The sequence below is a fragment of the Acomys minous genome, assembly GCF_964271855.1.
Source record: "Acomys minous genome assembly, chromosome: 18".
In the NCBI taxonomy this organism is placed as follows: domain Eukaryota; kingdom Metazoa; phylum Chordata; class Mammalia; order Rodentia; family Muridae; genus Acomys; species Acomys minous.
Genome location: NC_140501.1, coordinates 5116783 through 5144286, shown reverse-complemented (window position 1 = coordinate 5144286; position 27504 = coordinate 5116783). Strand labels below are relative to the sequence as shown.

Genomic DNA, 27504 nt, shown 5'->3' with positions numbered 1-27504 from the left:
AGCTGATAATGAGTTATGATAGCTATTGATTTACATTCAGAATTTTAGAGTCACCAAGATAGGAAAGATGTTTATTCAAGGCTACCAAATATAAATAGCCAAAACACTAGGAATGTAACATTTATATAATTCCTGATTGTTTCATGGTTCTTCTTGCTGTAGGTAGTTTATTGTATATCTGTGTAACAATATAAATGTATATGTAGAATATACTTAATAAAAAATTTAAAAATGATGATCTCAAGTCAATTATTTATTTTTTTCACACTAAGAAACTAGGAAAAGCAAAGTGATATAATGAATGTAAAAGCAAGAAAGAGTCAATAGCAGTAAATATTTGTACAAAGGTAAATGACATAACAAAACAGCAGAGACATACAGAGGGAGCTATAAGTTGATGAACAACAAACTTGATGAAAGTTCACTGGGGTTGACAGGACGGCAACAGTAAGGAGAAGACTCAAATGCCAAATCTGTAATTAGATCAAACCACTTGATACTGTAAAGTAAAAACCACAACACTAATCAATAACCCTTAAGAACACGGACACTATATATTGAACTATATACACAAAATAAATGCGGATTCAGTGGTCCAAAGGCTATCAACTGGGGATGGAGAGATGGCTTAGAGGGTAAGAGCACTGCTTATGTTTCCAAAGGTCCTGAGTTCAATTCCCACCAAGCACATGATGGCTCACAACCATCTATAATGAGATCTGGCACTCTCTTCTGGCCTGCAGGTGGAATACTGTATACATAATAAGTAGATAAATATTTCTTTTTAAAAAGACTATCAATTATGATCAAGTAGGATGTCTCCCACAAATTAAAAATTATTTCAGCATATGAAAATCAATTTAATTCACCATATCATTATAGGGGAATTATCTCTTTAATAGTTAGAGAAAAAACTGAAAAGTTTACTTTTTAATTATGAACACGTAAAACCAACTAAAACACAAAGGAAATTCCTTGTCTTGATAAAGGATAGCACACAGCATACTTAGTGCTGTCAGATTGAGGGCCCCAACTTCTGGGACATTTACCTGAGGAAGTTTTTTTTAAAGCATGAACTCAGGCTGGGTGTGATGGCACACACCTTTAATCTCGGTACTCAGGAGGCAGAGACAGGTGGATCTCTATGAATTCAAGGCCAGCCTGGTCTACAGAGCAAACCCTGTCTGTAAAAACTAAAACCAAAAACCAACACAAACCAACCAACCAAACAAAAAATCCACACCAAATCAAAACCACCAACACCACAAACCCCCCCTCCCCCATGAACTGTAGGCTGGTCAGGAGCTCTCTCTCACCTAGGGGCTTTCAGCTGAACTTGGAAAAGAAATCAGGAGCTAACTGGAGAAAGCAGGAGCTACCTGGAGAAAGCAGGAGCTACTTGGAGAAAGCGGGAGCTACCTGGAGAAAGCAGGAGCTACTTGGAGAAAGCGGGAGCTACCTGGAGAAAGCGGGAGCTACCTGGAGAAAGCAGGAGCTACTTGGAGAAAGCGGGAGCTACCTGGAGAAAGCGGGAGCTACCTGGAGAAAGCGGGAGCTACCTGGAGAAAGCAGGAGCTACCTGGAGAAAGCGGGAGCTACCTGGAGAAAGTAGGAGCTACCTGGAGAAAGCGGGAGCTACCTGGAGAAAGCAGGAGCTACCTGGAGAAAGCGGGAGCTACCTGGAGAAAGCAGGAGCTACCTGGAGAAAGCAGGAGCTACCTGGAGAAGAAAGAAGCAGGAGATGAGGAGGTCAGTGGGAAGAACCCATCTGAGAGCTGAAAGGCAGCGACAGTCAGGTGTAGAACACAGATTTCTTTTTTGAAGAACCACCTGTTGCTTCAGCAAAGATGGTAGGAGCAAATTTCCTAAGTGCCAGGCTCAGTACAGACTGTAAAATTAGGAGCCCAAGGCAAGCTGGCCCAGCGTGATTCTCACCATGTTTAGATAGCATCCTGACTTCCCCAGATCTGCACCACTGGGCCTTATTACTCCTCCTGCTCGTGGGACTGTCTGTCTTCTGACTGTTTGTATTCTGCCTGACTGCCTTCTGACTGTCTTCTGACTGTCTTCTGACTGTCTGTCTTCTGACTGTCTTACCTCTGAAGCTGGAACAGCTGCTTCATGAGAGTCACTATCATTGTGAGGAGGCTACTAAGTTGAGAGAGACCAGGTCTGTGTTTTTATTCTCTCTTCTGAGTCCTAATGTAAAACGCTTAAATGTATTTTAAAGATGACAAAACACAGTTTTATGCTAGGCCTTAAATACTTCAAATGTCCAGGACAAGGAATAACAGGAGCACTTACCACTATTGCAGAATGCCGGATATCTAAAACATAGTCAGAGTCCCACACAGGCGAACCTAATTTAAAAAATTTGTTCATATCTTCTTCACTGAGCCCAAGACTTTTAAGGCCGCTGATCAGTTTTCCTTCTGATTTCAGGATATCTAAAATACTTCATGTTCAAAGAAGAAATAATTTTATTTTAGTTTGTCAAAACTTTTAGGAAATCTAAAGCTTGACAATATTTTTTAATTGCATATGTATATGCTCATGCATGTAGATGCACATGTGTATGCTGTGTATGCATGACTGTGGAAGACAGGTCAACATTAATATTCAGTCATTTGGATATTTTAATTTTAATTTCAACATTTTGAAATTAATTCAATATTAAAATTCAAATCAACAAATATTTCAGTTCCATGTTGTAAAGGCTGTCACGGGGCGAAGGTTCAGTGGTTGAGAAACAAGCTAAACCAAGTTGCATGTGTAGAGCTCGAAGTGTAGTGAGTAATTAATGGTAAGAAACTAATCATCGCATGGTGTTACTTTAAAGGCACAGAGTGCAGTGCTTGGAGAGCTTGTGACCCCAGAGATGTAATGTTTAGATATTTAATATTTGTAGGGCTTAACAGAATTAAGTCAGATAGCCAGTAAGATACGCAAAACTGCCCCAAAGCAAAGGGTACAAAAACTCCAGTACCAGCCATGAGAAGCCTCCTTAGAATGGCTGGTCAGGGTAGTCCAAGTGACTGTCAAAACAATACAGCTTCCTGAGGTAGCCTTGGCTGCCACTCGGTCTGAAGGTAGATGCCAAGTGGTAAAGGCACCACACACACTCAGGACACACCACCCAGGCAACGCAGGCAGAATCCACCTGAAAGCCTCTTTCCTATGGTCAAGCCTCCAGGTGCCAAAAAGGTCTGTGAAAGCTGCCAATGGAAGGAGCAACTGCACAAGCCTCTGCAGCTGCCACACCTGGGATCACTTGTCAAAGAACCTGCTCTTTACAACAAGCAGAGACCATCAAAGAAAACCACAGCTGGACACAATGGGCAGCCCAGCCCCACAGGATACATCTACACCTCAGCCGCTGTATCTATAGCATGGAGCATCTTGGAAGTGGGGGAGAAAACCTTTAAGACCCACAGTACCAGGAAGTGTGCTGTAGACCCTCTCCCAGGAGTGTCTGTGGAAGCAAGACAGGAAGGATGGGACGATCAGTGGTGGAAGGGACAATGCTCAGCAGGGTCCATCACAGGCAGGAAACTAGCTATGGCTGAGAGGGGGCTACTTAGCCTCTCTCTACTGTTGATTACCCAGTGTGGATGAGGCAGTCCTGAAACTGTATACACACAAATAACCAAAACCAACTGTGCAGGTTGTGTTTATATGTTTGTGTACATACATACATATGTAACCATAATATAAACATGCATATTTATATAAAACATTAGTGATTTAATGTCTATCCTCCTAAGGGGACAGTATGGGAACCACTGGAGGGAGGTACCTCAGAGAGGCAGTATGGGGGGCATTGGACGGAGGTACCAGGAGAGGCTGGAGAAAAGTGTGGAGGGAAAGTGGTGTCATTTTTCTCACTTAAAAATATATTTTAAAAAAAGTTCTACAAAAATGAACAAAGAAAGATAAAGTTTATTGGGCCACAGTAATTCCTCACTCTCCACCCAAATAAAAAACATATGAAGTAGCTAGAAAAACTCTCCTTAGATATGTCTCTGTGAGCCATGCATGCAGAAAGGGGCCATGGCAAGCATGTGTCTGGCATGCATGGCATAGAGACATCCTCACTGCCTGCTCTAATTGTTTCACTCTGTTGGGCAGATTTCCTGTAGATCAATATGAAAATGTAATAATGCTGTTTAGATTACTTAATAATTGTATAATTCCTGGTAATGATTTTATAGAACTCTTGGACTAAACTCATCTCTAGCAGACTGATTCAAACTGGCTTCTCTTGGCTTCTGTCTGAATTGCTGTGCTTGGCCTCAAACTAATTCTGGCAATATGTTTGAATCTTGTGGCTCCTTCTCATTCTCTGGCTTGTTCTTTCTTCACCTGTGTCTTACTTGTTCTCTCTCTCAAACCTGTCGTGTGAAACTGTCCCAGTAAGAAATTCTCAGTAAGACCGACCGACCAAACAACCTCCCTCCCTCCCTCCCTCCCTCCCTCCCTCCCTCCCTCCCTCTCTCTCTCTCTCTCTCTCTCTCTCTCTCTCTCTCTCTCTCTCTCTCTCTCTCTCCCTGCACTGCTCTTAAGTAGCCTCTCTCTCCTGTCCTGTTCTCTTGAGAGTTGGACATATCCCATCTCTGACTCATTCTGTCAAGTCTTTCTCTGATTCATCACTTTGCCCCTCAGTTAGATGTCACTTTCAAACATGGCTGTCTCCTTCTACAAATTAACCTCACCCTTTGGCTATACTCCAGCCCTATTATACTGTAATCCAGAGTGCGTCCGCATTCCAGTTGCACCACACAGATCTAGAAGGGTTTTGGATGAGATCCCTTTCCAGAGCAGCCATGTTGCTGGACTGAAATTCTTCTACAGGGAAGAGTCAGGGTTTGGAATTCCTTGAACAATCTACAGTCTTTCTAAATCATACATGAGAACATTTCTACTATGGAGCTTTCCCAGACTCTGAAATCTATATACTGTACAGAGTAAGGCCTAAGACTTTCTATATTCTATATGTGGAATTTTTCCTATATATCTTATGCTATTGGGTCCAAGTAACTATTATAGAGAAAAGTCATATTTAAAATATACCACAAGATGGAAGGTTGAAATGGACTATCAAATACACTGACCCCCCCCCCATTCCTGCTGGGTGGGTAGGGTGGAATCTGTATTTTTCCTATGCTTCTAAATTGTTAAAAATGCATCTGAAACATTTTACAAATTTATAAATTTCAGTTCAACAATAGCATATTCTGTAAATTAAAACTGAATGAGTGAATTAAAGTACTATATTTGTGAAATTATCTTATGATCCTGGTATCAACTTTTAAACGTAGTTTTATTTTTCTCTGTAAGAATAACACAAATTCTACTCTACTTCTCTGCTGTCTGACTCATGACTTCAACATTCAGGCAGCTGGGCGTGGTGACAGATACTTTTAATCCCAGCACTCGGGAGGCAGAGGTAGGCACATCACTGTGAGTTCGAGGCCAGCCTGGTCTACAAAGAGACCAGGACAGCCAAGGCTACATAGAGAAAACAAAACAAAACAAAACAAAACAAAACCAAAAAACCTTACAGGTGAGTGGCCACTGTACCAAAGGCCTTCCTAAATCTACCTCAGAGTACCTTTGAAGAATTCTGTTTGCCCTAACAAACTAGATGGAATCCACCATTCTGACAGACATAAACAAATTGAACTATCCATGTTAAATTCTTTCTGCTTGGGAAACACCTTATGCTGTTTGCTGTTCCTTTCTGGAGAGTAGAATGCCAGACCTTTCAGTACAGTCCCAAAGGACTTTCTTGTTAAACATTAAGCTAACTTTAAACAAAAGGCAGTCTAGAATAATGACATAATTAAAGTCATTTATGCACTTTATGCACCAGATCTCCATCATCTCTCCCAGTTCAGATATTTTAAGACATGGCACACTGTACACTCTAGAAGAATTCCAGAGTAAGAAGCGGTGCTTAGAAAAGTGAGGGGAAGAGAGGATGGACAGCAGGCGCTCAGCTGTGCTGAGGAAGAACTACACAGAATGAGGTCACTGCAGGTGGCAATGATTACTATGTATTTCAAAACATGGAGAAGATTTTACTGTTCTGCATATGAAGAAATTATGTTTGAGGTGACAGAAATGTTACTTACCATGATTTGATTATTATACATTATACACGTATCAAAATTTCTTATTGTAGCCATAAATGTGTATAATTTTGTGTCAAAATACTTGCTTAATCATTAAAACCTTTTGTTTTGAATTTTGACAATAAATTCAGAAAAATTTTATTTTACATAAAGCATAGTTTATATTAATAATCTAACACTTACCTAAAAGGATCATTAACATCCATGTCAACATGAAGGCCGTTTATAAATAGACGAGCATCACCTGGCTTAATTTCAAACCTATCTTGTAGGTCCTTGAAACAAACCAAAAATAATAGTTAACCAACAACAGTCATGATCTTAGCTCTGATACAGTACACTGAGTGTGTGCAGCACTGCCCCTTCAACAGGACAGTCCCCAGCTATGTGGCTGAGTGTGTGCAGCACTGCCCTTCAACAGGACAGTCCCCAGCTATGTGAGTGTGCAGCACTGCCCTTCAACAGGACAGTCCCCAGCTACGTGAGTGTGTGCAGCACTGCCCTTCAACAGGACAGTCCCCAGCTATGTGAGTGTGTGCAGCACTGCCCCTTCAACAGGACAGTCCCCAGCTACGTGAGTGTGTGCAGCACTGCCCTTCAACAGGACAGTCCCCAGCTATGTGGCTGAAGTATCTTCAGCTGGTTATTGGCTTCAAGACATTTCTTAGGAATGCCTCAGAAAATGCTTCTGGAATTAAACTCTCTCTTTTCATGTGTGTGCTCACACAAGCTCATGTGTGCATGCATGTCAGTTTGGCCTTGCACAGCCATATGCAGCGCCAGTGTCCTTAGCAGCTCCCTGCATTGCTCGTGTCCAGTGTTCTTTGTAGCCTGCATGCTCATACCTGAGAGGCAAACTTCTCTGCTTGGCTATTCCACAGGTATAACTACTTTTTCACGCTGAATGTTGTTTCTGAGAAGTCTGTGACCGTTTCTACTTATTTCTTTCACTGCACCAATAAGCTCTCTGTTATCTATAAAGTGCCTTGCTTGCTCACTCTAGCTCAGTTCTCCCACTACACAAGGCACCTTTACATAGATTTGGATTTTTTTTACTTTAGAAAAAATTCTAATTGCAGTTTTAAGTGTTTCTTTTGCCCATTTTCTTTTCTCGTTCTGCCTCAGGAACTCTTATGTACGTTTATCAGAGTTTCTTTATCTTCCTTCTATTCATGCTTTCCTCTTTGAATCTGCACAACTCATTTCTATTTTATTTTCTTTCCTTTGTGTTTTATATTTTCTTTTCTTTTGTAAGCTCTATTTTTTTATTTAACTAATTTATTCAGATTACAACTCAATTATTATGCCATCATTTGTATCCTCCCATTCCTCCCTCCCTCCCACTTTCACCCTATTCCCCTCCCCTAGGTCTATGACTGAGGGGGAACTTCTCCCCTACTGTATGGTCATAGGCTATCATGTTTCATCTTGGTAGCCTGCTTATTATTTCTTTGAGTGCCACCAGGCCTCCCCACCAAAGGGAGGTAATCAAATATGGGGCACCAGTGTTCATGTCAGAGTCAGTCCCTGCTTTCTGGATAACTGTGGAGAATGTCCTGTCCTTTGGCTAGATCAGCACAGGTGTTTGATTGTATTGTCCTTGGTTAGTGCAATAGTTTGAGCAGAACCCCCTGGGCCCCGATCCACCCATCATGATGTTCTTCTTGTAGGTTTTTAAGACTCCCTGGATCCTTCTTTTTCCCCATCTCCTATATTTCTCTTACCTAGAGTCCCAGTAGGAAGCCCTCACATCTATCCCAATCTCCTGGTAAGTGAAGACTTTCATGGGACATGCCTTTTGGGCTAGTGCCCAATTATAAGTGAGTATATGCCATGTGAGTCTTTCTGCTTCTGGGTTAATTCACTCAGTATGATCATTTCTAGTTCCATCCATTTGTCCACAGATTTCAGGATTTCCTTGTTTTTTTTTTTATAGCTAAATAGTATTCCATATACCACAGTTTCTTTATCCATTCTTCAACTGAGGGACATTCAGGCTGTTTCCAGGTTCTGGTTATTATGAATAAGGCTGCTATGAACATGGTTGAACATATGTCCCTGTTATGTGGTGGGGCATTTTCTGGGTATATTCCAAGGAGAAAGCCCTATTCCCAGTTTTTTGAGAAAGCGCCAGTTAGATTTCCAAAGTGGGTGTACAAGTTTGCATTCCTACCAGCAATGAAGGAGTGTTCCTCTTTCTCCACATCCTTCCCAGCATGTGCTGTCACTTGAATTTTTGATTTTAGCCATTCTGATGGGTGTAAGGTGGAATCTCAGAGTCGTTTTGATTTGCATTTCTCTGATGACAAAGGGCATTGACCATTTCTTTGTTTCTTAGTCATTCAATATTCCTCTGTTGAGAATTCTCTGTTTAGTTCTGAGCCCCGTTTCTCAATTGGGTTATTTGGTTTGGTGGTGTTTAATTTCTTGAGCTCTTTGTATTTTTTATATTAGACCTTTGTGAGATGTAGGGTTGGTGAAGATCTTTTCCCAGTCTGTAGGCTGTCGTTTTGTTCTCTTGACAGTGTCTCCTGCCTTACAGAAACTTCTCAGCCTCATGAGGTCCCATTTATTAATTGTTGACCTTAAGGCCTGGGCTGTTGGTGCTCTGTTCAGGAAGTTGTCTCCTATGCCAATGTGTTCCAGGCTCTTCCCCACTTTTTCTTCTAACCAGTTTAGTGTCTCTGGCTTTATGTTGAGGTCTTTAGTCCACTTGGACTTGAGTTTTGTGCATGGTGACAAATATGGGTCTAACTGCATTTTTCTACACATAGACATCCAGTTAGACCAGCACCATTTGTTGAAGATGCTATCTTTTTTCCATTGAATAGATTTGGCTTCTTTGTCAAAGATCAAGTGCTCATATGTGTGTGGATTCATATCTGGGTCTTCGATTTGATTCCATTGATCGACCACCCTATTGCTGTGCTAGCATCATGCTGTTTTAATTACTGTTGCTCTATAGTACAGCTTGAGATAGAGTATGGAGATTCCTCTGAAGGATCTTTTATTGCATAGGATTGTTTTAGCTATTCTTGTTTTTTTGTTGTTGTTTTGTTTTGTTTTTCCATATGAAGTTCAGAATTGATCTTTCGATGTCTTTAAAAATTGTTTAGGTATTTTGATAGGAACTGCATTGAATCTGTAAATTGCTTTTAGTAAGATGGCCATTTTTACTACGTTAATTCTCCCGATCCACAAACAAGGGAGATCCTTCCATCTTCTGATGTGATTTTCAATCTATTTCTTCAGAGATTTGAAGTATTTTTCAAACAAGTCCTTTACTTGCTTGGTTAGAGTTACTCCTAGATATTTTATATTGCTTGTGGCTCGTGAAGGGTATAATTTTCCTAATTTCTTCCTCTGCATTTTTGTCATTTGTATATAGGAAGGCTACTGACGTTTTTGAGTTAATTTTGTATCCAGCCAATTTGCTGAAGGTGTTTATCCTCTGTAGGAGTTCTCTGGTGGAACTTTGGGGGTCACTTATATACACTATCATATCATCTGCAAAATAGAGATAATCTGACTTCCTCCTTTCCCATTTGAACAATCTTGATCTCCTTTTGCTGTCTTATTGCTCTGGCTAGAACTTCAAGAACTATATTGAAGAGATATGGAGAAAGTGGGCAGCCTTGCCTGATCCCCAATTTTAGAGGAATTTCCTTGCATATCTCTCCATTTAATTTGATGTTGTCTATTGGCTTGCTGTATATAGCCTTTATTATGTTTAGGTATGTGCCTTGTATCCCCAATCTCTCTAGAACTTTAAACATGAATGGGTGTTGGATTTTGTCAAATAATTTTTCTGCATCTAAGGAGATGATCATGTGGTTTTTCTCTTCCAGTTTGTTTATATGGTGTATTAAGTTGATGGATTTCCATATATTAAACTATCCCTGCATGCCTGGAATGAAGCCTACCTGGTCATGGTGAATGATGTCTTTGATATGCTGTTGTATTCATTTTGTGAGTATTTTATTGAGTATTTTTGCATTAATGTTCCTAAAAGAAATTGGTCTGAAATTCTTTTTTTTTTTTTGTTGGGTCTTTGTGGAGTTTAGGTATCAACGTGACTGTGGCCTCATAGAATGAATTTGTTAATGTTCCATCCATTTCTATCTTTTGGAGTAGCTTGAAGAGTATCAGTATTAATTCTGTGCTGAAACCATCTGGCCCTGGGCTTTTTTTGTTGTTGTTGTTGGGAAACTATCAATGATTGCTTCTATTACTATAGGAAATACAGGACTATTTAATTTGTTTACCTGATCTTGATTCAATTTTGGCAAATGGAATTGATCAAGAAAATTGCCCATTTCCCTTAGATTTTCAATTTTTGTGGCATATATGCCTTTAAAGTAGGATCTTATGTTTTTTGTGTTTCTTCAGTGTCTGCTTTTATGTCTCCCTTTTTATTTCTGATTTTGTTGATTTGGATAGTGTCTCTCTGCCTTTTAGTTAGTTTAGCTAATGGTTTATCTATCTTGTTGATTTTCTCAAAGAACCAGCTCCTGGCTTTGTTGATTCTTTGAATTGCTCACTTTATGTTTCTAATTTATTGATTTCAGCCCTGAGTTTGATTATTTCCAGACATCTGTTCCTCTTAGGAGTTTCTGCTTCTTTTTTTCTAGGGCTTCCAGATGTGTTGTTAAGTTGCTTATATGGGATGTTTCTAATTTCTTTATAAAGGCAAGTACTGCTATGAATTTTCCTCTTAGCACCGCTTTCAATGTGTCCTACAAATTTGGGTATGTTGTTCCTTCATTTTCATTGAATTTCAAGAAGTCTTTAATTTCTTTCTTTATTTCTTCCCTGACCCAGCTGTCATTAAGTAGAGAGTTGTTTAGTTTTCATGTGTGTGTGTAGGCTTTTTGTTATTTCTGTTGTTGAAGTCCAGCCTTAGACCATGGTGGTCTGATAGGGTAGAAAGTATCATTTCAATCTCCTTGCATCTGTTGAAGCTTGCTTAGTGACCTATTAAGTGATCAATTTTGGAGCAGGTTCTGTGGGGTACCAAGAAGAAGGTATAATCCTTTGTTTTGGGGTGAAAGGTTCTGTAAATATGTTAGATACATTTGATTCATGACATTGGTCAATGATATTATTTCTCGCCTTAGTTTCTGTTCCAATGACCTATCCTTCAGTGAAAGTGGGGTGTTGAAGTCTCCCCCTATTAATGTGTGGGGATCGATGTGGGGTTTAAGCTTCGTTAATAGATCTTTTACAAATGTGGCTACCCTTGTATTTGGAGCATAGATGTTTAGAATTGTGATGTCATCTTGGTTGATTTTACCTGTGATTTGTACGTAGTATCCTTCCTCGTCCCTTTTGATTAATTTTGGTTGAAAGTCTATTTTATTAGATATTAGAATGGCTACACCAACTTGCTTCTTTTGACCATTTGCTTGGAATATTTTTCCATAGCCTTTTACTCTGAGGTAATGTCCGTCCTTGTGGGTGAGATGTGTTTCTTGAATGCAGAAGAATGTTGGGTCATGTTTATGCATCCACTCAGTTAGTCTGTGTCTTTTTATTGGAGAATTGGGACCACTGATATTGAGATATATTAATGATCAGTGACTGTTAAGTCCCTTCATTTTTGCTGTTTGTTACCGTCAAGAGTTTGTGAGGTTGTGTTTTTGTGAAGGTGTAGTTATCTATTTCCTGTATAGTTTTGGTTGTAACTTGTCCCTTTGGGGTAGAGTTTTCCATCTAGTAACTTCTGTAAAGCCCGATTTATGGACAGGTACTATTTGAATTTGTTTTTGTCATGGAATATTTTGTTTCCTCCATCAATGGTTATTGATAGTTTCACTGGGTATAGTAGTCTGGCCTGGCACCTGTGGTCTCTTAGGGTTTGCAGGACCTCTGTCCAGGCCCTTCTGGCTTTTATGGTCTCTGCTGAGAAGTCGGGTGTAATTCTGATAGGTTTGTCATAGTATGTTACTCTGCCTTTTTCTCTTGCTGCTTTTAATGTTTTTTTCTTTGTTCTGTATAATTTGTGTTTTTATTATTCTGTGGCGGGAATATTTTCTTTTCTGGTCTATTTTATTTGGTGTTCTGTAGGCCTCTTGTATGTTCATATGCATCTCCTTCTTCAGATTGGGGAAATTTCTTCTATTATTTTGTTGAAGATATTTTCTGGGCCGTGGAGTCGGGCATCTTCTCTTTCCTCAATGCCTATTATCCTCAGGTTTCATCTTTTCATGGGGTTCTTGATTTCTTGGATGTTCTGTACCAGGAACTTTTCAAATTTAGCATTTTCTTTGATGGTTGTTTCAAGTTCTATGATTCTATCTTCAAGTCCTGAGATTCGTTCCTCCATTTCTTGGATTCTGTTAGAGAAAGTCGCCTCTGTGTTGCTTGCTTTCTTCTCTAAGTCCTCTCCATCCCGTTTTTCTTCTGTTTATTCCTTTATCATAGTTTCCATTTTCCTCTTCAGATTTTGAACTATTTTATTGTTTCCTTCATCTGTTTGCTTGTATTTTCCTGAAATTCTTCCAGTGCCTCTCTATAGGTCTCTTTTATTTCTTTAACGTGTTTGGTTGCATCCTCTTGCATTTGTTTACATATTTTATTCGTTTTTTTTCATTTTCATATTCCTTACTAAAAATAGGAGGTCATTTTCTTGTATTTTGATTGTGTTTGGGTTCTCAGGGTTGCTTTCTTTAGGATAGTTGGGATCTGGAGATGCTGAATTGTTTTGTTTTTTGTTGTTTGCATTCTTACACTGTCCTTTAGTCATTTTGCTGTCTCTGATGTTGGGAGGTAGCTTCTGGTGTCCTGCACTGGTCATTGAGAATGGATAGTTGGCAAGTGATTATAGGTCGTGTGCCCTTGCCTGTGGGGATCAGGGAGTTCTTCCCTGGAACAGGCAGGTGACCTGGTTTCCGCTCCTGGAGACTTTGCTCTACACCTTAGGCTCCAGACTGGGTCAGCAGAGGTAGGCTTCTGCCTGGTTCCTTTCACACTACTGATGTGATTCAGACCAGCTGTATTGGGGCCCAGACAGCAGGCACTGAGTACTCTGGCTAGTCAAGTTGCTCCCAGTTTCCTGTGGCCTTGAAGTCACATCCCTGCCCAGATCAGACCCACTGAGCTGTGGCCACCTTTCAGACCAGAGTATAGACACCGCAGGGCAGTCCAGCCTCTCCCAAGAGCATGGGAGATCCTGCTAGGCCATTGGAACTGTTCAAGCTGGGTTCTATCTGTTCAAGTCTGCTGGCTCGGTCCACTGCATCCAGCTCCAATTTGGACCTGTTCCGACTGCAGGCTGCACGTGCTCTAGCTTGGCTAGGTGGACCCAGCCACCTGGGCTTCCACGTGGTCTCAGACCTTCCACAAACTGGCATGGGGCTGGTGGGGGGTGTCCAAGGGCAGATTCACCCGTTTCTCTGAGACTTCCCCAGGCCAGGAGCTCCAGTGTACCACCGCCCCACACACTGAGTTTGGGCTTTATAGGCTGACTGCAGTCTGCAGGTGGGTTCTGTTCCAGCATCTGGAGAGTGGGTTCAGGACCTCCGTGGGCTGTTGCTTGACCTGGGGCCAGGCCCGCCAGTGGTCTGCACTGTGCAGGACCCCACTCACCTAGTGCTCTCTAGTCCTAGTAGTCTGTGGCTCCAGTCAGGTCCCTGGTCTCTGTGCACTAGATCAGATACACTGCGTGATAGGCGCCACCATCTTGGAACCTATATTGTATTTTCTATATGGTCAATTCTCCCCAGTGTTACCTGTAATTGTACCTTTTACTTGTAAAATGTTTTTTCTTTAATTCTTACATTTTTCCAGTGTCCTTCCAGCTGCGACTTCACACCATACTCTTGGACATGGATATAAACTTAAGTCTACCTTTAATCTTAGTCATTCATTTCTGAACCTCTGCTGCTTCTCAGCTTCAACAGTTTTTAAAGTTTCTTTCTTTAAATGCAAGAATCCTGTTTGTCAGTTCACCTATGCAGATTAGGGTTTCTTAACTACAAAATAACCCTGTTGCCATTCTGTCTCAGTCTCTACATAGGCTTAGTTTTACCATCTATATTTATAAATATGAATGAGCTTGATTTACTATGGACAGATATTAGTGTGTGTGTGTGGGTCTTTTGGAGTGCAACAGATAAAAGGAACTTTTTATATTTCTTAGATTGAAGGTTGTTTATAGATCACAATCACATTGGGTCACTTAATTAGATCAAGCCAGTCTCTTCCTGAACAGCAGTCTGCTCCAAGGCTCTTATCCCCCAGTCATCTTTTCATTTTCTCTGAGGGATACACCTTTATTTCAAATGCTATCTTTGAAGTCATCATCTTTGGTGATTTGGAATATTGCAGTTGGCAAAATTGTGTTGTTTGCACTTTTGAAAGCAGACTTTAGGAACATGGAGGGCTCCCCTGTCTCACACTAACATGTGCTTATCTCAAGTCCTCCAAATGTCTCTGTTCAGAGGCATGCTGGCCTTTACAGTAGCTAAGAATGTAGCAGCATCATGCCTTGGAGAACAGCCAGAAGGTAAATTGTGTGTGGTAGGAACAAGAAGGCAGAAGCTCATCTGTTCTGCTAGCCGTACTTGGTCATAACCCCAGCATGGCTGTTTCAGCAGGAAATCGCCAATCATTTCTTCTGGGTTTGTAAATGATTTGCTATCTACCTGCTGGGCATTGGAAGCACCCAATTAGATGATGTTTTGCTATTTAGTTTTTAGAATGTAGTTCTTAAATTAATTATGTGTATATATGTTTATCTGTACTGTAAGTGCACATGTGTATGGTTGCCTGTGTAAGGTAGAAGGGGGTTGGATCCCTTAGAGCTGGGTTATAGATGGTTGTGAGGAGTCTGACATGGTGCTGAGAGCAGAACATAGGTCATCTGCAAGGACAGGATGCTCTGTAACCCCGGGTCCATTTCTGTGACCCTGTGCTGGCTATTATTTTCCTCTGCTTTTATTTACACCGTTAAAAAGCACAAGTCACTCTATTTAAAGGATGATGGCCACGGATGGCTCTCTGAGCACTGCATGCTTAGTTCTTCCCACAGCATCTCTTTAATCTTGTATCTTCTAGCCCACTGACTCAAATGATCACAAGGAACAAAGCAAGCAAAAAGGAAAGCTCAAACATATAAAGCCATTGATACCCAACATTTGTTTCCTCCCCTTTTCTAGCTTGTCTCCCTGAAATGTAACTCTCAAAAGAAGCAATTAATAAAGTTACAAAAGGGGAAATAACACAGTTTAGCTAGTTGTCATCATTAAAGCTGTTGGCAGGACTGCTGGAGTGGCTGACTAGCCTAGCATCCGACCTCCATCACGAAAGGAATGAGTGCGTGCCCTCTATCGTCCCTAACAGCTAGCGCTGTGCACATGACAAGGGCCTGGCCCATGATACACGCCACACTCTCCTGAGGGACTCCAGGAAGCTTTGATGAGGTGGTTCTCAACCTTCTTCTGTCCTTGCTGCCTACAGACAAGGACTCTCGAGCTGCTGCTGCTGCCTCACCACCCAGAAAACCAGCTGATATTATACAAACACTTCCTGACACTGTGGGGCACCAGAGCCATAACATCAGTGATAGACACTTTAGGACATTAAGAAATAAATCAACACTGCTTAGAGCCCTATGAGTCTGGTATTATAGAACTTAAGAGATAACCAGCATATGGCAGGGAGCTAGACTATGGCCAGCATCATGACTATTAACTACAGCCATAAGCACTAACATAATTATTATAATGAGATGATTCATAGACCACTTGGAATAATCTCATCAAACTATTATCAGCTGTGCTGACTGCGAAGGGATATAGGCATGCTGTAGTCCTCTAACACTAGTTTATCCTTTCTAAGCCTCAGAACTAGTAATAACAGTCAGCTTTGCCATATTGTGCTGTAGCTTGGGAGCGTACTACAGAGGAAGTCAGTCTGGGCCAGAATGAAAGCAGAGCTAGATTGTGGCAAATGTTCCATATAGTAATGGCACTATCATTTAAACTATTTTTGTGACTATTGGCTTTAAAATTTTTGAATAATATATTTTGATAATTTTCTTCCCTTCCCAAACTCCTTCTAGGTTCTTTTCAACTTCTCACCCACCCAACTTCATGTTCTTTCGCTCAAAAATCAACAACAGAAAACAAAACTCATAAACAACAAGAAACAAAACAAAAACAAAACCCCCAAATCAAAACAAGTGAACAATGACAACAAAATCCCAAAGACTAAAGTCAAAACAAAACAATGAAAACACAGTCTGTTTTTTGCAATGTGTCCTGACATGGCACCTGCTCTGACGTGGCTGATACACCCAGTGTGTCCTGAGCATGGCACCTGCTCTGACGTGGCTGATAAACCCAGTGTGTCCTGAGCATGGCACCTGCTCTGACGTGGCTGATACACCCAGTGTGTCCTGAGCATGGCACCTGCTCTGACGTGACTGATACACCCAGTGTGTCCTGAGCATGGCACCTGCTCTGACGTGGCTGATACACTCAGTGTGTCCTGACATGGCACCTGCTCTGACGTGGCTGATACACCCAGTGTGTCCTGAGCATGGCACCTGCTCTGATGTGGCTGATACACCCAGTGTGTCCTGAGCTCTGACGTGGCTGATACACCCAGTGTCATTCCACTGAAGATATCTGATCTTGTCTCTTTGAACTATCTTACCAATCAAAAAAGCACTAAAACTTGCTTTTTATTAAAATAAAAGATCTAATTTATGAAAAAGTGAAGTAATATGGAAAATAATTTTTTTAAAGAAATTCAAGCAAACCTTTTGATTTTCCTGTATTTCTTTTCTCATTTGTTCATTTACAGCAATCTTGGTGAGAGATCTGCAAAAATAAATATGCTACTTATAAATAGCTTTCACTCCTCCTCAAGTGTTGACATATTCAGTAATTCAAGTAACATAATATTTTAGAAAGTACTTATTTTCCAATGCTCCAGGAGGGTATTTCTATAGCTAAACGTGACAATGGCTCTGTATTTTATTTGTCATTGTGTTCCCTCCACATGAAATAACCACCGAGAACCCCATACAGTCCCACCATACGCATCAAGTATTATCGTAGCTTATGCACAACCACTTTTGTTTCCAAACCGCTCAATTTTATAGGAATTTTGACTATCTAAGATTATCCTTGGTGTAAATGGAGAATTGACTTCTGGATCACACATACAAACAAAAATCCATGCCTGGGTAGTCACGGCCCTTATTAAAAATGGTTTGTAATCGTATAACCAATACATATGTTACTGCATTAAATAACTTATATAGACTATTTAGAATACTTACTATTTCTTATGTAAATGGTTGGTACACTATATTATTTAGAATAATTACAAGGATGTTATCTGTTCAAGTAAAATGAAGAGATTATTATTCTTTGAGTATTTTCCAAATGTAGTTCATTAAATTTTCAGATTTAGTATACTCAGAGATAAGGACGCATGGTTATATTCACTTTATATTAGCTACTCTAGAAGACTCTATCATTCTCTCAGAACTTAAAGATAGAATTTAAAAAATATATTTTCTGTAGTTATATTTATTCAAACCTGTAAAATCCTTAAAAATATTATTTATAACTGTCAATGTATGCATCAAAGAAATTATCTAAAAATGAAGATTGTTAGAGGGGTACGGTAGATCAGACCTATAATCCAGCATGCAATAGTTAATAAGCAGTCTTACTAAAATTGAATTATTTTACTTTATATTTGAGCTAATTTTAAAAGATACTGTTAATTAAGTCATATAACTATATCTATATTTTTGTATATTCATATTTCATTTTTTAGATATGAATAGTGATAACTTCTCAAATTCCTCACCATTGAAAACTGGCTGAGTCAGAGGTATGAATATCATAAAAGCACATTATATAAATATGTATGTCACAATGAAACTCCTTGTTTTCTACAACTAGTATCTAACTTTAGGTAAGCAGGAATAGTGGTGAAGTCCTATAATCATACCTATTTAAGATGATGAGGCAGTAAGATAGAGGATCTGATGAGATCAGCTTGGGCCATACAACAGGAACCTACCTCAAACAACTAAAAAAATAAAATTACAAACTTTTCTATTTTCAGGGGACCATAAAATGTACTTGGGATCTCTTGTGTGGAGCAGATACTACTCATCTACCTTTCAAATATAAAGCTACCGTCATTTAAGAATCTTTAACTTGAATTATAAATACATGGACAAAATAGTATTGAGGAAAACAGATTTAGCATTCAGTCCTTAAAAAGATAAGCCAAACACACAGGCTGCCCCCCCAACCCAAGAAAGCACCATGTCATATATACCTGTGTCTTGCTCGGGGCTTCTTCCAAATATTTACTTAATTTTATGTTACTTATAATATTATACTTGGTCATTTCTAAACAAAATACAAATGTATCAAAGCTGTATTAATTTGTAATTCCTCATAAAATCTAAAATTGTATCCTGGTCACTTTGCATAAACAAATGCATTATCTATTGAAATGAAAAGTTTGTTTAATGCAATAGCCAGTATTTCCTGGAAATGGTTCAATTGCATATCTTACTAGCAGAAAGTATGACATAAAATACTCTATGCAGTTAAAAGATTACCATACCAATTTTGATACCCAAGCACAAGAAAATGTTTTGGGAGTACTGTGGGTACATAGAGATCACTTATTTAGAACAATACTTTTAGTGTCATCCATGAAAGAATGAAAAACATTTTCTTACTATTTGTTGACCAAAAATATTTTCTTAGTCTTGATTCTTATTAAAAGAATTTAAAATATATATATTTTCTTTTCCTTTAGCCTCTAATTTAATAGGTCTCTCTGTAGTGTAATATGAATGCATATATTAGTCTAATAAGAACTAAACACAAACAGTGAAGAATTCTACACTTCGAAAAGCTACACAAACTGCAATTGACATATCATTTTATAAAATCAGTTATTCTCATGAAGTTCACTTAATGGGAAGAGATCTGCCCATGATCACACCAACTCACTTTAACATACCTGGCTTTTATGGGGAAGTTCTGTGAAATATCTTTCATTAACTTTATGGCATCATAGACAGGAGTAGACACTATTTGAGAAGCTGCTTGAAAACTAAGATCTGGAAGAAAAAAAATCACTAGGCATTGGCACTAATGTTACAGAGCTTTAGACACTTTCATTCGCTGTAACTATTTTACTCAACGTTTCTCCCCACACATATACATGTGTATGTTAACTGTATTGTATTTAGAATTTTTACAAGTTTTACAACAAAAGTTTCCTCCTAAAGTTAAATTAGGGTATGACCTAGACTTTTATGAATGGATGTGTGATTTAAAATTACCGTTTTCCACAAATTAAAAAATAATATCAGAAAGACACATGGAAAAACAAGTACTATAGCTTTTTCCATAAAAACATAAGGCTATTTTCTATACTCTGGTAGAGTGAAATATGTCTTGACAAAAGCTTTGATGAAGAGTAGCAAGACACGTTATTATTATTGCAGAGGACTGCTGTAATCTTCAGTGGTGTAGGCACTGGTGAGTTGCCAATACTCCAGAAAATAATCTCACCCACGCTCATGTAAACAACTCTAGTTAAACTTAGTGGGATATACAGCACACACACACACACACACACACACACACACACACACACACACACACACACATACACGGAGGGTGACTACCGTGGGGGGAAAGGGCTTCAGTGCAAGAGGTGAGGAAGGAAAATTACTGAAACTTCTTTCATACATGTACAAAATGGCTGAAGAAGAAACAGCAGGGACACAGTTGAGCAGCAGAGAACTTGGCTCTTACATAAAAGCCTTGCATCCATGCCCAGCTCCTACTCTCTTAAAAAAAAAAAAAAGAAAAGGAGCAAAGAGAGAACAAAAACAAGGGGAAAAAGAAGCTCACAGGGGCCAATTCAGAAGAGAATTACTAACGAGAACTTAATTCAATACATTAATTTTCTCTTTAGATATTGTTTATATTCATGCTGAAATAAAACTAAAATTTATAGGTTGCATCATTTTCCTTGAAATGATAGTTCTATTGAAAATAAATCTCCATGGTTAGCCATAGTTGTTCTCAAACATGTTAGAAGCAGTAATATTAGTGTCATTGTTCAAGAATCAAAGAAAATTTTAAAGTCAAATTCTTTCACTACTTAATCACGCTGCATGCACTATCTCACTAGAAACAGAGTCTTGATTTCTCAAATAGCGGTTATGGAAGCCACTCTGAAATAACATGGCTGTTTCTGTTTCCACGTCATCTCTGTGCAAATTTGCATCAGCTGGAGGCAAAGCCTAGGCAAACATGCAATGACGCTCGTCTCCCAGGGAGGACACCTAGTAAGTAAGCAGAGGTCACATTCCAGCTATACCATGGACTAGCTGAGTCAACCGTCACTGCACTTCCTTACCCCACTCAACTATAACTAGTCCCATATGGGGGTGAAACTTCAGTGCTCACTAATGTCTCTGTCCTAATGCTGAAACACAATGGCAGTTTTACAGGCCTCTCTTTGAGGAAGCTCTCTTTTGAGAGCTAACAAACAAACAAACAAACACAGTTGAGAAAGAAGATCTTATGCTCAAAGGCAACTCTTTGGTGTGTGTCATGTACATATGTTTAAAATGTCACTGTCACTCCCTGTGGAGTGATGCTTTGTACAGTAAGATCAGGGTAACTGAGAGCACATTTGGTTTTAGGCAGTCAAGCATGGAAGGCACAGAGCCTTAAATTGTCTTGATCATCTACTATCATTTAAAATGATGATCTTAAAAGGTCTATTAATAAACTTAAACTTGATTGCATATGATGCAGTATAAGAATCAGAGTGAATTAAAAATCCTTACTTATTAAATAGGATATCAAGCTGGTAAATCTCTCTTTTTAAAAAATAAAATAGGACAGGGCCTCATCTTCAGAAGCTTAATATGAAAGAAAATTGGATAGCTTGTATGAAAAGGTTCTGATAAGAATTTCAGGTAAAATATAGAATAGCTTTGCATTACATATGCTATTTTTGTCAAGAAAATTCTGATAAATAGCCTTTCAACCATTGAAAAAGAAACTCCTCACCTATAGCTGGGGATTGGGGAAAATAAGGAAAAACTGGTGGTTTCTGACGTGAATTTGACTGTGGTAACTGCTGCAGAACTCTGAAAATGCATTAAGGCGTACTGACCATCACACCACAGAGGGGAAATAACTCAAAGTGTGAGTTGTATGTCTTAGTAAAGCTGCTGTATTTAAAATGGCGCATGAAAGACATGAGGGAAGTTGTGCATAAAAATGGCCCAGGCCCAATCTACTAAACCATTTCAAACAATAATGAAGGAAAATTATGAACTGAAAAGGAGTTAAAAGTTCAGTCCAACTAAATCTTGGTCACAGAATCTTGGCTTTTGGCTGTTACACAGAAATTGCTAGGCTAATAGCTACTTGCGCTCTCACCTGAAGTTTTTCATTAAAAATTGTCATTTGGGAAGCTGCTAAGCTAACCTGCACTCCCGGCATACTCAGGTAATTAAGTTTTATTCCTTCTCAAGTTTCTGTTGTTGTTGAAGACCAGACAGTTTTACAATTAAGCTTAGTTGTTTAAGGGTTAAGATGTTTTTATGTCTAGATAGATGTTTTAAGTTGATAATGATGAAATATGATAGATATTGATTTATATTTGGAATTTTAGATGCACCAAGATAGAAAAGATGTTTTCTTCAAGGTTGCCAAATATAAATAGCAAAAACACTACAAATATAACATTTATATAATTCTTGATTGTTTTGTGGCTCTTCTGGCTGTAGGTAGTTAATTGTATATATGTGCAATAATATAAATGTATATGTAAAAATTTTAATTAAAAAAATTTTAAATGTCAGAGAAACACAAATTTTATGAGGCCAATTTAAACAAAAGGAGTCAGGCACAGTAGTGCACACCTTTAATCCCAGCACTCAGGGAGACAGAGGCAGGCAGGGCTCTGTGAGTTTGAGGCCAACCTGGTCCACAAAGGAAGTCCAGGACAGCCAAAGCTACACAGAGAAAACCTGTATTGACACCACCCACCCCCCAAAAAGCCAATGAGATAACTCAGTGGGGAAAACCACTGTTGCCTGACCCTGAGTCCCTGAGTGCAACACTCCAGCACACCCCCACACAAAATACACACTTTTTGTTTAAAAGGAAATTAAATTTTGGTTCTGAATTCTCCCAACTGAACAAGGTTTGTTTTGTTTTGGTCTTGAGGATTGTGAATTTTTAACTTTTAAAAATGTATTATTCTTGACAGTGTCATCACGCAGCAATGAGTTTTAATGTGTTCACTCAGTGTGTTCACTCTGTCACTGCCTCTCATGCACTCCCTTTCTGACTGGGTTGCTTCTTCTCAGGTCTCTCTCTCGCTTCGGTGTGTGACTCCCTGAGTTCAGTTAGTGCCTCTGACTGAACATAGGTAGTGACTCATAGAGACTGTCCACTGGATGAAGTGGACGCTCCGCAACACCTGTGTGTTGCACATCAGGGTGGTCCAGAACTCTGAGTGTAACCCCTCTGGCCTTAACCTCAAAATCAATCCTCTTGCCTTAGCCTCTCAATTGCCAACATTATGGGCTTGAACCATTACACCAGCCTTTGAAGTCAATGTAACAAACTCTGAGGTGGGGTCTAGTTTTGGTAAAGTAAATCTGTTCATACTTTTAGAATGACACTATCAAATATCCATGCTTCATATAATTTTTAAAGTGGGACTTGATATTTTGATTAAAATGTATATCCATAAAGTAATAGAATTTATAATCTTCTCATAATTAACTATGGTTGTTTATAAAGTAACAAATTGCTTTTTATTAAATGTTATGACAGGCTTATCACCAGAGTGCAGTGTTGAAAGCATTTGAAGTACTGTACCTTGTAACTCCCAGACTTTCAGGGGGCTCACTTCCTTGCTTCTCTCAATCAGGTACTTTTGGAATAGTGTCAGATTATCTTTCAGATCTGAATATGTTTCTCTGCATCAGAATATTAATAATGTTATTTGTCACCATTTGCTACACATTATGATATAAGCAATATACTTCTGAAATCTTTCCTTAATTAGACAGAGGCTAATCATTCAGAAATAAGGCGATTAATTATCATCCAGCTATATTCGTATCACTTAATATGGAATACACATACACGTGTGTGTGTGTGTGTGTGTGTGTGTGTGTGTGTGTGTGTGTGTGTCTCCTTTAAAAACAGAAACACCCAAAAAATCTGGAGGGATGGATCCTTGATTAGAACACAACCTGTATAAGATGCACGGAGGAAGAAAGAATCACCAACTCTTAAATTTTAATGTCTTAAAATTTTTAAGTATTGCTTCTATATTTTAAAACAAAACGACTTTACAACTAAAGGCAGTGCTTCCATAGCTACCGCCAGTTGGTCCTAGTCAAAAGTCAAAAGACGTTCTTCTTATGCAACCTTAGAGTTGGCTCTATTTCTTTACAGTTTCATCTCCAACTTACATAACAAGCTCAAACAAGGTAACTTTGTCCGATGTTAAACGCACAAAAGCATCTTTAAGAGGGTCAAACAATAATGTAGTCAAGTGGCATTTTACTATATAAATTGTATAAGCATTATCTTTCCTGCATTGCTCATGAAACCATGGCTCTCTTGTTTAAACAGAAATTTTTGTTTTAGGCTCACATTTATATATTTATACAAGCCGGTGTATAATAGTGAAATACCTAAAATCACTGAATATATAGAAACAGAGAAAAAAGGCAAGTTTTTATCTGATAGTAGATAGAAAAAAAATCTACTTCAAATAATTACCTTAAGGAAAGGCAAAACCACCCCACTATTCTGTTTCAGATTATAAAATTATGAATTTCCAAAATATACAACACGGGTTGCTTGCGTAAGATTCATCCTTTTAGAGTTCTACTTTAATATTAGTATGCCACAGGCCATTTCTTACATTCACTGCTGGAAGAGTCTGTTTTGTTACAGCTTTCTCTAAGCATAGTAAAGATGCTGTTACAGTGTCAAAAAAGAAAAAAAAATAAGAAAAAAGAAAAGACAAGACGTAGTCCTCCCTCACTGCTCTAGGCCCTGCCTGTTGCTGAAGCAGCAGACGCTGGAGACGCACCTGCACGCTGGTCAGGTGTGGTTCCCAGTCACAGGCATGCGTGCTTGCTGGGAGACATACACAGGAAACAAGTGGACACGTGGGGCTTTGAAGGACCCTTCTGAATTAGACTTCGCCCTAAAGACCACTGTGCTGTTGCGGCCAGCCTCAGTGTCTGACCCCGCTGTCCGCAGCAGGAGGCTACAGTGTAGAGAGTGGCATCATGTTCTTAGTTTGTTTCTCACAAGATGGAGCAGATGGGGCTGGCGGGGCCTCTTTACAGCAGAGAGTGCACTAGTACCGTGGCCTCTGACTGTGTTTGCCGCAGAGGAAGGGAGTCAAGGTAAAAGGCTCACACTGAAATCCTTAAAGCACATGGAACTGACCGAAGGACGCGTCTGCTCCGTCTGGTAAATCCACATTGTTGTTAGAATCACCACCTCCTGAGCTCTGCAGAATCTTTTCCTCCATTTTTATTGTTTTATTTTTTGAGTCTTTAAAAAAAATGTTTGTTTTATATCCCTAGTTGATATTGTGTTTAGATACCAAACAGCCAAAAATTAAAACTTTAATGTCTGAAAAAAAGTTTCACAAAAATGTACTCAACATATTCAATAATAAATGGAAAAAAGATTTGTTTAAAAGTCATTTTATATTACCTGAATAACATCTCTTTTGTGAGAAGTACTTTATCAAATACATATTCGTGATAATATTAAAAAAAAAAAAAAAACAACCCAGTGTGATGTCAAACCAATTCATTGGCAATGAGACCCCAAAGCAGCTTCCTTCCAAACCTTGGGTCTCACCAAGTAGGCTGGCTGCCACGTTAGTGCCCAGGATGCTCTGTGACTGCATGGCACACACACTAGGGTAGGTGAGGAGGACTGCCCAACATGCTCCTACGTAAGGAAGCATGAAGTGTTTTTCCTTCTGCTTATCTCCTCCTCTCTCACCCCTGCCCAAGCAAGCAAAAGTTTATGTGGGCCACCAGTCAAGGGAAAGAATATTTGGTTCTCAAGTCTCTTCTTGGTAACCTGCTGTCCTTCCTCTGAGTGCCACCAGGTCTCCCCCTCCAGGGGACATGGTCAAAGTTGAGGCACCAGAGTATGTGAGAAAGTAATATCCCACTCTCCACTCTACTGTGGAGAGTGTAACCCTATGAGCATATACAGGGGGAGGTAATCCCCCTCAGGAACAGTCATAGGGGAGGGGAATAAGGGGAAAATGGGAGGGAGGAAAGAATGGGAGGATACAAGGGATGGGATAACCATTGAGATGTAACAAGAATAAATTAATAAAGGAAAAAAAAAAGAATATTTGGTTCATAGAAAATAGGAATTCAAACTGTCAATTTAGACACAACAGTAAGTTGAATACATTTCAGTTTTAAAGATTAATAAGAAGAAGGTAAAGGTCAGGAATACACAGTTAGCTGGAGAAGAAACCCAAAGTCCAGTAAGCATAGGAAAGGGAGCTAAAGCTTACAACAAACGTCCCAAAGCCGACTGCTCCTCAAGTCAGACTACAGAATGCTCCACTCCAGTGAGGTAATTGTAAATAGAAGCATCATTTCACCCATTAAAAACATTAAAAACACAGCTGGGCATGGTGGCACATGTTTGTAATCCCAGCACTTGGGAGACAGAGGCAGGTAGATCTCTGAGCCTTTGAGGCCAGCCTGGTCTACAAATCAAGTCCAAGACAGCCAAGGCTGCACAGAGAAACCCTGTCTCAAAAACCAAAACAAACAAATAAAATAATAAAAAAATTAAAAAATAGTTCTAGGAAACAGATACATTCACATGCTAGTGTGGATATGTTAGTTAATTTTAGGAGGAAAATTTACAAATACATATCAAAATTCAAGAAGTACAAATATCTTGACTTGACAATTTTTGCCTGAGGTTGTGCCAAGAAAAAGTGGAGATGTCCATGAATGGTGCATGCAGACACTCAGCGGAGACGTGAGGGAAGGATGTGACGTCCCTGGGGAGTGTGGCTGCTCTCTCACAGCTGCTGTGGAAACAGATGCACACCACGGTTCCACTGTGCAGAGCAATGAACTCCGTAGGCAGTTACGTCATCCTGAGAAATGTGCTGCGAGGTTGGCAGCACACAGGCCAAAGCACCAACGGTCATCTCCCAGTTGTGGAATTCTTCATTATTTCAAAATTTTTAAGTTTGCTTTCTCTAGCTTTGACATTTAGCTGTCTGTAACTTATTTAATAAAGACACTGATGTGCATATAAAATTGTATGTGTGCTGGCTAGATTTATGTCAACTTGACACAAACTAGAGTCATCTGAGAGAGGGAGCCTTAGTTAAGACAACGTCTCCATGAGATCCAGACATAAGTCATTTTCTTAATCAGCGATTGATGAGAGTGGGTCCAGCCCACTGTGGGTGGCGCCACCCCAGGGCTGCTGGTCCTGGGATCTATAACAAGGCAGGCTGCACAAGCCGGGAGGCAGCACTCTCTGTGGCCTCTGTCAGCTCCTGCCTCCGGCTTCCTGCCCTGTTTGAGCTCCTGCCCTGACTGCCTCCAGGGACGAGCAGTGCTGTGGAGCGTGAGCTGAATACACCCTGTCCTCCCATGATGCTTTGCTGTGGAGCATGAGCTGAATACACCCTGTCCTCCCATGATGCTTTTCCTCACGGTGCTTCATCCCAATGATGCAAACCCTCATGAAGACAGCATGTGCATATAAAAAGAGTCTGTGCCAACACAGCATATCAAATTAACTACTTTTAAAGCAAAAGTGCATAATAAAACCAACTTCATTTTTATTCATACTCACTTCAGTTTCCTAAAAAGAAATCCTTCAACTTCATCTGCTTCAGTCTCATTTTCTATCGAATTATCAGTAGTAGCTACATTAAAGAAGAAAATAAATATTTACAGGCTTGAAAAAAACATGGAAATCTCAATAAAATGAATTTTACATTTCTTTCATGTACAATGTTAACATATGTTCATGTGTATACACTATAATCCTAAACAAATGTGCACTCATTTTAAAAATGGGCTTAGATAGTTAAATATTGTATAACCCCAATGAGGGTCATATGAATTACTTTATAAGAACTTTCTATTTTATAAACAAAAATGGTAAGAAATAGTACCCACAGCAAATCCTGGTTTATGTTTTCAGGTCTGGTGGTGGATCCAAACCCTAATAAATGTGAGTTGTTGCACAATTCAAGCAATCTTAAGGATAATCAAAAGATGTTTAGGAAGACACTACCT

General features: G+C 39.4%; 1 protein-coding gene across 1 annotated transcript in view; it reads right to left on the bottom strand.

Annotated features, from left to right (window-relative positions):
• The window catches only part of UGGT2 (UDP-glucose glycoprotein glucosyltransferase 2), a 129634-nt gene that overhangs the window by 85323 nt on the left and 16807 nt on the right, over positions 1–27504 (bottom strand). The window contains exons 7-12 of the mRNA XM_084767599.1: positions 27056–27128; positions 23045–23145; positions 19143–19242; positions 16900–16960; positions 6318–6409; positions 2305–2455 (exon numbers count right to left, since the gene is read on the bottom strand). Of these exons, the coding sequence (XP_084623725.1) occupies positions 2305–2455; positions 6318–6409; positions 16900–16960; positions 19143–19242; positions 23045–23145; positions 27056–27128 (578 nt within the window). The remainder of the gene's footprint in view (positions 1–2304; positions 2456–6317; positions 6410–16899; positions 16961–19142; positions 19243–23044; positions 23146–27055; positions 27129–27504) is intronic.